Source organism: Lethenteron reissneri, chromosome 23, assembly GCF_015708825.2.
Source record: "Lethenteron reissneri isolate LAM-NWPU_2019-01 chromosome 23, ASM1570882v1, whole genome shotgun sequence".
NCBI classification, from domain to species: domain Eukaryota; kingdom Metazoa; phylum Chordata; class Hyperoartia; order Petromyzontiformes; family Petromyzontidae; genus Lethenteron; species Lethenteron reissneri.
In genome coordinates, this window is record NC_083801.1 from 10,229,058 (window position 1) to 10,242,370 (window position 13,313).

Below are 13,313 nucleotides of genomic sequence, written 5' to 3' on the forward strand. Positions count from 1 at the left end.
GAAACGCCGGGATCAGAGAACATTCGCAAGTTAGAGACGTCACGGTGACTGTTCGCAAAAGCAAATGAGCTTGGGCAGAACACGTCGCGAGCAGAGTAATGGCCAGTGGTTGAGACTGATGGAGGAAGTGAAATTAAATGAGCTCATATGCAGGAGCTGGATGGATTGGACTGATAGATGGCAAGAGATGGGGGGAGGTAGGCTTCATCCAACAGTGGATTGATGACGGCTGCAACTGACGATAATGAATTACCGTAGAATATTACCATCATTTTTTTATCTGACCGAACTCTATTCGCATTATTGAACACTATAATGCACTCCTGAGAAAAATTGACTGCTTTCATTTTGCAGCCGGTTTGCAAGGGATGATTACACGGTTTTAACACACGACACCTAGCGAAGACAACTTCACACGTTCAAATGCTTTCTGAGAACACAGATTCATGTTTCTGCTTACTGTGATACGATATACACAATGATGCATACTAATTGAGAGTGCATGAGTAAAATTTGTATCCGTATCATCCTTCAACGGCACACTTACTAAAGAGTGAAAATTGGCCAAGGTCCTGCAATGCTTGGTAAGGAACCCTAAAGAGTACAGGATGATGTTTACTAATTACGTCAGGCACTTGTCTGTCAGCTTACCTCCGACTAATAACAATGGCCTTCATTGACCACGCAAAGTCTGACGGAATGTGAAGACAATTTTCATCAGGGTCCTGCGTTGAGATGTTTGGCTAACTTACGAAAGAGCGTGAAGAAAAATCCATGCACGTGTTCGCAGAAAACATTCAAAGCCCCGCACAGATTGATTTAATAATGTATATTGGTACACTGTCATCATGTGTCCACCTCACAACCCAAGCCTAATTACAAGCACCAACCAAGCCCAACTCTGCATACCTGCCAAGTTCGGCACATAGATGTTAAGAACCAATTTCTAATCAGTTTACGTACAGTATATATATTAAACCCCCCATGAAACAACACGTGCATAAACTTACGCTTGTAACTTCCATTCGACTAAAACACGTCCATACACAAAGGACAATTACTAATGAAAGAGGAGCATTATGCACATAACCCGACTGTTATGCAAATGCACTCAATTGTTAACAATTGGGGGGGTTATTTATTACGCGTCTTGTGTGTTCACAATGAGGCCAGGGCCTCCAGGCACGACGACCAGAGCTTGCGAGCTCACAACATCTGAGCAATAGGTCGTCGTTAATGAATGAGCCGGAACGCGTCACTTCACGTGGACTTTACTTTCCTCTCGACGGTGCACAACTGCAGCAAATTGCAGCAAGTTCACGTGAATGCTTGCTGAAATATTTAATAGTGCTGAGCTTTCAACAACGTTGTTCATGCGACTTGCATCTAAAAATTGCTCGGGAACCACAGACAAGACGGACATCAGCCAGGCAATGAGCCGGCGCACAACAATTGGCCAAGTTCTGCGAGCCACTGCATGTTAAGATATTTCCAGCCAATGAATGAGCTAGTTTAACACGTAGGCTTTCGCGACCAATGTTATTCATAATCAACGTTTTTGGGTTTAGATCGCGTTTATTTATAAATGTGTCGTAACCCTCCACCACCCGACACGGCCAATCAGTAAAAATGTGTCACGTTGACAAAGACAAATAGTTCACTGCTTTAGCCCACCGGTGTGTTGAAGCCACAACATTTACAATTCAACACACCGGTGGGCTAAAGCAGTGAACTATTTGTCTTTGTCAACGTGACACATTTTTACTGATTGGCCGTGTCGGGTGGTGGAGGGTTACGACACATTTATAAATAAACGCGATCTAAACCCAAAAACGTTGATTATGAATGAATGAGTTGTTTACACGCCACGTGTGAAATTAAGCGTGAATATATTGACAGCCAATGAATGAGTTGTTTACACGCCACGTGTGAAATTAAGGCGATGCCACTTTAGTTGTAACCTACAAATGCAAGCGGTCATAATGTATGTATGTGTGTGAAATGTATATGTTTAACTTCTTTCACGCCGTACGTAGCCAACCGTGCTAATCTAAGGGTGCTGGAAATGGCATCGTGGCCACTCTTTGTGTAAGGCCGCAGTCGGTGACGAGAGCTCAAACTCCCACTCAAGCATTTCTAACCATCGTGATGCATAAATTGCAGTAACATCGATGGATCAATTGCAGTAACATCGATTCCTAAGTTCTCACAACGCACCCCTCTAATCACCTCTGTAACAATCACGTGACCTCTGTAACAATCACGTGACCTCTGTAGCCACGAGTGGCCGATACGTTCACCGCTATGCAAATACGTGTTTCGAAGAATCATAAACGGGTGTTATTGAATGATCACTGTCTGTGAATTCACGACAGCCACGAATTTACGTATAAGCATGGATCGAGTTTTTGAAAAGCACCAACTCCCCCTTCAAACGGTTGGAATAAGGACTCCCTCTGCACAACCTGCTTAAGCCGGTCATTCCTGTTCAATCCAACAGTGTGCAACGGTGCGTGCCTTGAACAATAAACAATTACGTCAGGAATTCGGGCCAAAGGCTACTTGGGTTTTTAGGTCTCACAAAGGGCTGCTTTATTTCCAACTTGGTTGGTTGGTTGGTGCACTGGTCCACAACATCCTCCGAGGAGTTACAATAAACAAGCATTCACAGCAAATGGCCTCATTGTGTGTGCGGCACCACTTCATTTACACCCACATGTTGAGGACACATTAAAAGACCGAGATGCCCTCAGCCAACAGCCTTTATCGTGACAATCAAAACCCAATGGACGATCGGCAACACAGCCATCGTGGCCTGTCAACTGATCAGTCATTTCCAATGGTTCAACCACATATTCCGATAGTCCCGTATGCTTCCAATGGCCTGGATGACTCGCTATGGACATGGCCTCATTCAACAGCTGAACCTTAAGTTGACAGCTTTGGAAGCCTTCCAGGTAAACAACAATGGCTGTGGACCACTTTGCAAAACATTTCTCAGTGGCTTAACAAAAAACCGCTGCTACAATGAATTGCCATTTTATATACATTCATCTACAATACACAATAACAAAAAGGTGCATTATTTTTGCACAACCCAGCAAATGAACCATGAATATTACGTTAAACGTTCCAGATCTGGAACGTTTGCCAAACAGTATGAATTCCTTTATTATAGCTTCATTCGCACGAAACTTGCCTGAACCAGCCTAGCAGATTAGAATAGCACAACAAAGCACATTGCAGAGTTCTCGGATTCCCTGATAGGTGACTACAGCTGGATGAACCAGAATGCTCACATTGCTTTGTAGAATAAACACAAGTGTCAAGAGTTTCAAAAAACGGATGGACCCATATAAACATGTATGGTTAAGAATGGGTGCTCATCAAAGTTGAATGTTATAACCAGTGACTCATTGAAGACATGCAGAACGTGTCTGACTCTTAATTGGTTCCCTGTGTCGAAATACTGAAATTAATGTACTTTAATATGCTTCTGAGGTAAAATGAAATGCTAAATACTGTATAAGTATAAATACAGCATTGCGAAGTTGTGGATATTTCGTTTTATGTATGTATATATGTACAGCGTGTATAGGAATGAATATTTAAATGCTTTGATAATATGTACGTATATCCAATTTTCCTATGATAGATCACTAGGCAAGGTGCCCGATCTCGTCAGATGTCAAAATATGGAAAGTACTTGGATGAGCGAACACCACGTACATATAAAATAGGTGTCAAATAGGCTGCTTCGGGCTAATTTGTGAGCAGTACAGAAAACAAACATGCTTGTACCGCACCATTCTCATGTATCTATGCTCCCCACTTTGACCAGCTGACACTGACCAGTCTGGTGAAGAAAGGTCAAACAACTCCCCACAACGATGAGGCCCTCATCCAGCAGTGGATTGACATTCACATGTACTGCATCAACAACAGGTGTAGTCATAGACAAATAGTGCTGGACAGCAAACATACAATCTCAGGGAATGGGCCTGTGGATCGGACTCCACTGCACGCGCCACGAGGCATACATCTCTCATACATCTCTCCACACTAAGGAGAAAGCTCCTCCACAGGCAAATCCCATTAAGGACGAGATCGAGAAAGCACACCCGTCTCGACTCGCTGATCCATCGAGGATATGCATTGTAAAAGCAACAGCCCATATGTCATTTGGAGATGTTAAGCTAATATTCACATAAAACCACAAATTGAGGATAGCTCGCAACTGAGCTCAGTCGGGCTTGAAGGGACATCACCCGTTCAGTCATTAAAAAACATGGAGAAAAGGAATCCTTTGTGGAATGGCTTTTTTTTTACTTAACAGTGCTGATTATCGTAAATGCACAATTAACCTTTGTTTCATTTGTGTGTAGAGTGTTGGCAGGAAGGGCACGGTGGAGGTTGCGGTACAGCCACCACCTGCCATGCAGATGGAGTATTCGGGAAGTAATCCCATTAGTTGGGAATATATTCATTTTACTCATGCCACACACGTGGACATAATTTCTAATATATGTCTTGGCACTCTGATTTGCAACTGCATAAACCCAACATTCGTGACATTTAAAGTTCATGTTATTTTTTACTTAGTGCATTAGATGCCTCGTGGTCAAATCATGCGCCTGGTAAAGTTGTATTTAAGTGCCTCTCGGTCTTATGCTATCCAATCTTTTTGTTCTCCATTATTTTCTTGTTACTAACCTTTGATAATGCCATTCCAATTTCTTTACAGCAGACGTTAGTTACATTTGTACGATACTTGTGTGCGTTTGGGTATTTACTGTATATGAATTACCCACAATTTGTGTGCACGTGTTAATCAGTAACATCACGCAGCCTGTGTGCTCAATAGGCACGAAAAATAAACAGTACGCTACCAATCAAATGTCAGCTGTAACAAAGTCAAATCAATTAAATCCATAGATTATTTAGTTTACCATTTAAACACAACAACAAATGAATGATAACCGTATCAGTTGTGAGGGGCTGTTGTGGGAGGTATGGGGGGTGAGTAGGTGAGGGGCCAGGATTGGAAAGAGGGGGGGTATTGGATAAGAGAACAGGACTAGAACAGTTTGACGAATTCCTCGTGGAATTCCCTGAAACAATGAGTTCAAGATCTAAGATTCACCCATATCGACAACCATCATGCATGTGCAGTGTGATCCTACAATTCACAAGGGGCACAGTCTAAAGGATAAAAAACGCATTAAACGTTTAGCAAAAAAAAAATCACTATTTTAAAGGTAGTGTGATGACTTATCGTGCATGTAGTTTCATCTTATATATAAGTAGTAGTTGATTATATTTACATTTCTAGCACGTAAATAAAAGGTTAAGGTACAGCCCTGCAATTACTTGCTCATGCCACTGCCGACAGAAGAGCCTCAAATAGAGGAAGTTATAGAGTATTTTGGCCTACTCTTCCACACTGGCTAGAGGTCTTGGAAGGGGTGGGAGGACCCACACCTTGTCTGACCACACGCAACTTACTGATGGACTCTGGTGTAAACATTTCTCATGCTGGGTGGACAGAGACGGGGTGGGGTCTTACTTTGAGTCAACTATTAAATAAATGTCCCAGGCTTGCGTGTACAATTATTTATAATAATTCCATTAACCAGTAAACGAATTGGAATATCTATAACACTTGTCTGCAATGATGAAATGCCTGTTCGTAACCCATTGTCGTCCACTTTGGAATCGTTAATCTCACGAGGTTTAAAAGGCTGAAACAACACAGACGAGGAACTTTAAAACTAGTTGTGGCCTGATGCAGTGTTTTGTTGCAGTAAACCCCCTACAAAAACGTTACAGTGCTGTACTGTACCCGTCAGTTAAGCCTGCTCTCTTGCAGAGATAAAGAGATCAGGAGCGGTCACAGAGACCGTGGCTGACGAGAACCTGCTTAGGATATGGCTCGAGGGATAACCAGGGGCGGCTCTTTGGTACGGAGTTAGCGGCGAGAAGAGATGGCGCCTAGAAGAAGTGGCATAATGGACAATCAGTGATAAAGTGCAGAGCTAGGAGAGCAACAGAGAATTGCATGGCGATGTCCCCTCACCGCACAGACATGCCGGAAATTGTTGCAGCATGACTTTAAAGAGCATGCCTTCCATGAGGATTTCAATAATAAAATAAAATGCATTATTTTAAATATAAGATATTAAGTGAAATAACTTATTATGCTATTTTAAATAATGTGTACTTTAAAAATTATTAGACATGAGCATTGGGTCAAACTGATACTGCTGGGATAACTCTGAACAAGTGATGTTTTCCGGCGAGGTTTACTGAGAAGTCCAGTTCTTTTTTGCTCGAGCTCAGACCTACTGCACTGCACCGCATTTCAATCCTGTAGTCGTATTAGAAGTGTCTCCAACAAATGAAACGATTGACAGAGAGCAGCTCAACTCAGCCACATGCAAAATGAAAACGGACACAGTCTTTTACGAACCAGAGTTGGCAAATATGCAGTTGGGAAGACGTTATTCACTGGTATATGAATGGGCCCTATAAATCTGTCACCTGTCTGATACTGAGAGGCTGCCAGAGTGAGGAAATACAGTCAAGGCTCAAAGCGGTGTATGGGGTCACTGAGAAAGGCAAAGGTGGTAGATGTGCTACAAGTTAGAGACGTGGTTAATATGCGAGCAGAATATATATCTTCATTATCAGTGATACTTTACAGGAAACCTTGAGTGAATCAACGAAACTACACCAGAAGCCGTTATATATATGGCTCACAAACCTCAATATTTAAATGTAGCTGTTCATATACATAATCCTGCCATACGCCAGCATAAGATTATCAGCAGGGCGTAAATTACAATGAGTCAGGGACTACATTCCATCTGTGGTCTCTTTTAATAACGAGGTTTGAAATAACGCAACTGCCGTGAGCCAAATAGACCAAGGTTACTTCTTGACCAGAAGACATTCCTGTCTCAGGGCATCATATCATAATTCCATCACATCATGATTTGTTACATTTTGGGCTGTAAAACGTAACCTTTGTATAGTATACCATGTGAATGCACATACCCCCCGTGTTTAGCCATACAGGAGCCAAGTATTTCTAGACGTTGGGCTGCCTTTGTCTCCCTACTGATGTTCACAATACTCCACCAGGTATTACTGTAGGCTGAGTCCACATAAGAGGCCCCCGACCAAGGTAAACTTTTCAAAGGCCTCTTGCTCAACACAGGCTGGAAATCAACTCTCCACCACTCCCAGAATATACTACAAAGCATTAACAACCATACATGTAGTAACCCACACACTGCCACATGCCGCAGCGATTCACATGGTATACACACACTAGGTGCCCCTGTGTATGTGCATGTGCCCTTGTATCACATCTGGTACAGGTGATTGTGCAGATTTGGGTCCAGAATTCATTGAAGGATTTCGACGTGAACGTGAGGGTTTGAATTTGTGTGCCAGTATGTGGTTGGGGATATGGTAAGGGGCGCAGGTGACCATGTGGATGTTACGGTTTGTTTTATTACCCCCGTTTTGTTTTCCTATGCAGGGTTATTATGGTGTTAATGTTTCAGCTCAGGTGCCAGGGTGGACTTAGGGTTCGTGTTCCGGTACAGGTGTCTATGGTTTGGGTTCTGGATGCCCATTGATGGCTAAGGTGTCAACAACATTGAAATGAGCCCTCGATACGAGATGAAACTGTACATTTAGACGTCACCTAAAAAAAAACACCGTTGAGGAAAGCACCTCGCCGAGTCATGGCTCAAAGCACCCGGCATGGAATGTGGTAGAAAGCTGAAGGCGCAGCTCTGCAATGTCTTGTTCGCACCACTGCTGGTGAAAGGGCCTCCGCTAGAGGGAGCTCTGTAGATCCCCTTTAGAGCGTACTTGGCCTACTCTTCCACGCTGGACAGATGTCCTTCCCGCGCACCTCCGGTTGGCGACGTACGGTGCGAAAGAAGGCAACATACATACACGTGAGCATACCCACACTTTACCCCGTGACCTGCTCGTCGACTTAACCGTGGCGTATTGATTTATACTTCTTAAGTAGAGGGTCTTGCGGTGGAGGACGAATTAAGAAAGTTGCTCATTGGTTCAGTTGCCGCCACGGGAGGTCGAACCAGCGACCTCTAGACGGGTGAGGAATGGAACGGACGAAGGGAGGCAGGGAGGGAGCGAACTTGCGCTCCGAACCCGCTGTTTTTGGGCACACAACTTTGACAAGAGGTGAGGCTCTCTCGAGATCAGGGGTCGTCAACCTGCGGATCTTTGTCTGCCCCCCCAAACCCTCTCGCTGCGGGCAGCAATTTTTTTTATTACTTAAATCTTAAACGTAATTTAACGTAAAGATAATTTAATAAATATGGCAGGCAATGGGTCACTCTGGAATGTCTTAGTGACCGCAGAATGTACAATCAAACTGTATTGTTAAAGAATAACTAAAGGGGGGGGGGATTAATTAGACGCAGTTATGCCATCATCTATTTCGTTAGCTTAAGAATGCGCTTCTCGTCCGCTCCCACGTGACTGTGTTGGCGCACAAGTAGCTCTGCGTGTGATGCGGCTCCCTCAAACTATTTGCTCAAAAAACACAACCACCCCCAGCCCCCCAAATGTCTCCTCTTCTTCTTTGAAAGCTTCCCGGACCCCCCCCCCCGTGCCCTCTCTGCCCCCCCCCCGTGCCCTCTCTGCCCCCCCCGTGCCCTCTCTGCCCCCCCCGTGCCCTCTCTGCCCCCCCCATCCCGTGCCCTCTCTGCCCCCCCCGTGCCCTCTCTGCCCCCCCCCCGTGCCCTCTCTGCCACCCCGTGCCCTCTCTGACCCCCCCCATCCCGTGCCCTCTCTGCCCCCCCCGTGCCCTCTCTGCCCCCCCCCCGTGCCCTCTCTGCCCCCCCCCCGTGCCCTCTCTGCCCCCCCCCATCCCGTGCCCTCTCTGCCCCCCCCGTGCCCTCTCTGCCCCCCCCCGTGCCCTCTCTGCCCCCCCCCCCATCCCGTGCCCTCTCTGCCCCCCCCGTGCCCTCTCTGCCCCCCCCCGTGCCCTCTCTGCCCCCCCGTGCCCTCTCTGCCCCCCCCCATCCCGTGCCCTCTCTGCCCCCCCCCGTGCCCTCTCTGCCCCCCCCCATCCCGTGCCCTCTCTGCCCCCCCCCCCATCCCGTGCCCTCTCTGCCCCCCCCGTGCCCTCTCTGCCCCCCCCCGTGCCCTCTCTGCCCCCCCTCCCGTGCCCTCTCTCCCCCCCCCCATCCCGTGCCCTCTCTGTCCCCCCCCCCATCCCGTGCCCTCTCTGCCCCCCCCCATCCCGTGCCCTCTCTGCCCCCCCCCCGTGCCCTCTCTGCCCCCCCCCGTGCCCTCTCTGTCCCCCCCATCCCGTGCCCTCTCTGCCCCCCCCGTGCCCTCTCTGCCCCCCCCCATCCCGTGCCCTCGCTCCCCCCCCCCATCCCGTGCCCTCTCTGCCCCCCCCATCCCGTGCCCTCTCTGCCCCCCCCGTGCCCTCTCTGCCCCCCCATCCCGTGCCCTCTCTGTCCCCCCCCCCGTGCCCTCTCTGCCCCCCCCCCGTGCCCTCTCTGTCCCCCCCATCCCGTGCCCTCTCTGCCCCCCCCGTGCCCTCTCTGCCCCCCCCCATCCCGTGCCCTCTCTGCCCCCCCCCATCCCGTGCCCTCTCTGCCCCCCCATCCCGTGCCCTCTCTGCCCCCCCCCCCCGTGCCCTTCTCTGCCCCCCCCATCCCGTGCCCTCTCTGTCCCCCCCCCCCGTGCCCTCTCTGCCCCCCCATCCCGTGCCCTCTCTGCCCCCCCCCCATCCCGTGCCCTCTCTGCCCCCCCCCATCCCGTGCCCTCTCTTGCCCCCCCCTCCCGTGCCCTCTCTGCCCCCCCCCCGTGCCCTCTCTGCCCCCCCCATCCCGTGCCCTCTCTGTCCCCCCCATCTCGTGCCCCTCTCTGCCCCCCCCCCCCCGTGCCCTCTCTGCCCCCCCCCCGTGCCCTCTCTGCCCCCCCCCGTGCCCTCTCTGCCCCCCCCATCCCGTGCCCTCTCTGTCCCCCCCATCCCGTGCCCTCTCTGCCCCCCCCCCGTGCCCTCTCTGCCCCCCCCCGTGCCCTCTCTCCCCCCCCCATCCCGTGCCCTCTCTGCCCCCCCCATCCCGTGCCCTCTCTCCCCCCCCCCATCCCGTGCCCTCTCTGCCCCCCCCATCCCGTGCCCTCTCTGCTCCCCCCATCCCGTGCCCTCTCTCCCCCCCCCCATCCCGTGCCCTCTCTGCCCCCCCCCATCCCATGCCCTCTTGATCGCCACCACCACCGCCACCACCGCCACCACCACTACCGCCACATCCACCGCCACCACCGCACTCACGCTCAGGTCGACGCTGACGTCGCCGCCGTCGAGAAGCGCCACGCGGCAGGTGAGCGTGGAGGAGCGGCCGGCTCCTGCGGCGGCGGGGATGTGCACCTGGGCGCGCTGCGAGTCGCGCTCCACCACGGGCGGCGAGCGGCGCGAACGTCTCCCGAACGTGCGGCGCAGGAACTTGAGCATCGCGGCGTTTGCAGCGGGTGGAGTTGCGGGTGGAGTTGTGGGTGGTGGTGGAAGAGGAGGAGGGGGAGACGCGCACGCACGCACACACGCGCGCGCGAATGTCTCCGCGTCTTCCTATTCTTCCGCTCTCACAAACACCCACCAACCACCACCCACCCACTACTCTTTCTTTCACTCAACCCAGTGGTGGTGGAAGAGACAGCGCGGCGGTGTCGGTTCCGAACGAGGGCGCGGGACACTGCTGGCAGACGGGGCTGATGGACGGGCGGGCGGCTCGGAGCGTGGCGACACGACGGGAGCTGCTAGCGGGTCGTGGTGGTCGTCGTGGTGGTCGTGGTGGTGGTGTTGTGGTTGGCCGGCAGTGGCGGTAGAAATTCTGCCGTCGGCGTCAGTAGCGGCAACAACTTCAAGAAGGTGCAGGACATCCAACAGCAGCAGACCGAAGCAGCAGGCAACACCTGCAGAGAGGAGGAGGACCAGCGGGCAGGAATAAACTCTGCGTCACCCGCAGCCTCCCCACGCCGGGCACGGGCACCCCACGACGACTCAGCGCGCAGCAACAAAGGAATGCGTCGTCGTCGTCGGGGTTGAACCGACAGCTTCGAAAGACCACTCGTTCAGTTGTTTGCGAAAGCGAGCAGAGGAGTTCCACTAAACCCTCGGCATCGTGCGCAATGTGGCACTGTACGTTTTGTTTTCCCCGCGGTCTCGTCCCGCGTTCTGAAAGCGCGAAGAAAGGAAACTAAATCCCCGTCGTAGGCGGAAAATCTCTCGGAATCCCCAAAGGGGCTGTTTGTGTCTGATCCGCGAAACTCAAAGGCTCCCGTGTCGCCTGCCCTCGTTTGGGGGGTGGGGGGAGGAGGCCACGGGGTCTGCGCTTCGCACCCAGCCCCGCGCCCCACTCGCCCCACCCACCCCACCCACCCCGGGCTCCCAGCCGCCTCCCTGCACCCTCCTCTTACCCCCTCCACCCCCCCGTCGCCGCCGCCTGCGCATTTTGCGGACACGTAGCCTGGCAACTCCCTGGCACCGCACGGAGCACAGCCACGCCGCCGATGATCACCGGGTACCACCACCCCCCCCCCAGCACGTCCTACCACCAGCTCCCCTGCGTCTCCCAGTCGGTCACTTTGGGGCCGTCCATAAATGAGGTCACGCGATTTTGGACAATTTTTGACCCCCCCCCCCCCACCACATTGTCACACGGCGTCACAAAAAGTCAGACCCCACTTCAAATATGACGTCACAAAGCTCTGCCCCCGCCCCCCAAAAATTAAACATGCTTTAAATCGCTTTAAACTATTGTAATTGTAGTTCGTATTTAATGTGCCGCTGCACTCTGATGTTGTAGGAGAAAACATCAACAAGTATATTTAATTAAGTAGAACGTGTTGTCTATATTTATTTAAAGTTGCGCGTTTTGATGTAACGTCACATTTCTCACCCCCCCCCCTCGTCACACATCGTCACAAATGTCTGACCCCCCCCCCCCTAGGTGCGTGACGTCATTTATGGACGGCCTCCGAGGCGCGTACCCTGGCACCTTTGAGTAGCTCATTCCCTGCACCCTCTACACACAGGCGCTTCCCCACTACTTCACATTTACCTGCACCGCGAGATCCACTTTGCCTCTCCAGATAGTCACGCTCCACTACATTGTAATCGTCTTCCCAAGGCCGACTCAGTGCCTCCCTCCTGCACCCCTCTGCGCCATATCCAAGGGAATCATGAAGCGCCTCTCTGTCACCCCACTCTCAGTACGGCACTTGGATCCAGTACCTCGCTCTGTACACCGAAGTTACTGCACAGACTTGCATCACCCTGTGCACGTACTGTCTTGAGAAACTCCCTGTACATCCCAGCACATCCCGGGGCCACCCTTCTGTACCTCCCCGGCATCCCGTGCACATACCGAACACCAAGGTCGTAATTGTAATACATATTGGGGGGACACATCTCCCCCCCCCCCCATATTCAAATATGCTCAAAATGTCCCCCCCAATATATTGCTATTAAATAGATTTCTGTTTATATTATTATGGTTATGGTTGTACTTTATTAATCCCTAATCTCTGCCATTTACATACAATGAAACAAGAATAGGTAAAAAAGAAAAAACAGAGCAATGTAATACAATACACTATTAGACATTGTTGTACAAGATAAAGTCCATCCTATGTGTTAGTGAATTTTTTTTATATTCTAGGCAGGAAATAGCAGGAAATTCGTTTTCAAATTTAGATTATTATTTTTCTGGCGGTGGACCCCCGGACCCCCTTGAAGATTTGGTCCCCCCCCAATGTTGCCTCCATGGCTACGTCCTTGCCGAACACGTAACCTCTTGCGCATCCAAGGTTCGCATGCAACTTCAACTCGCTCACACTCCTCACGCACTCACTCACGCACGCACGCCGCCCGGCACTCAAGCGTATGCATGCACCCTTCGGGCCGGCCTCGCCACGCTGATAAGTTGTGATAAGACAACCGTACAAACTCAAACGTTAAAAAATTAACCCGTAAAAACAAAGTTTTTCACTATAAATCCTTTATATGCGTGGCGGCTAGAGTCATCTGGCTTGAGATGGCTGCCACCTATGGGTCAAATGATTGCATGGCAGCATTAAGCAATTGGTAATTAAATATAATATTTTTGTCCTAAAAAGTGTAAAATTTTTGAAAAAAATTTTCACGAACATTAATTGTCACGCACAACGAGTCTGTGTGGAAAATGTCAGCTCGATTGGATCACGGGAAGTGGGTTAAAAAACGACCGAAAAATGTGCACGGTCCTAAGCAA

The 13,313-nt window shown here is 50.3% G+C and overlaps 1 protein-coding gene across 1 annotated transcript in view; it reads right to left on the reverse strand.

Annotated features, from left to right (window-relative positions):
- The window catches only part of LOC133345948 (band 4.1-like protein 5), a 44,495-nt gene extending 33,117 nt beyond the window's left edge, over positions 1–11,378 (reverse strand). The window contains exons 1-2 of the mRNA XM_061557097.1: positions 11,205–11,378; positions 10,337–10,974 (exon numbers count right to left, since the gene is read on the reverse strand). Of these exons, the coding sequence (XP_061413081.1) occupies positions 10,337–10,516 (180 nt within the window). The 5' untranslated portion in view covers positions 10,517–10,974; positions 11,205–11,378. The remainder of the gene's footprint in view (positions 1–10,336; positions 10,975–11,204) is intronic.
- Positions 11,379–13,313: the final 1,935 nt, after the last annotated feature.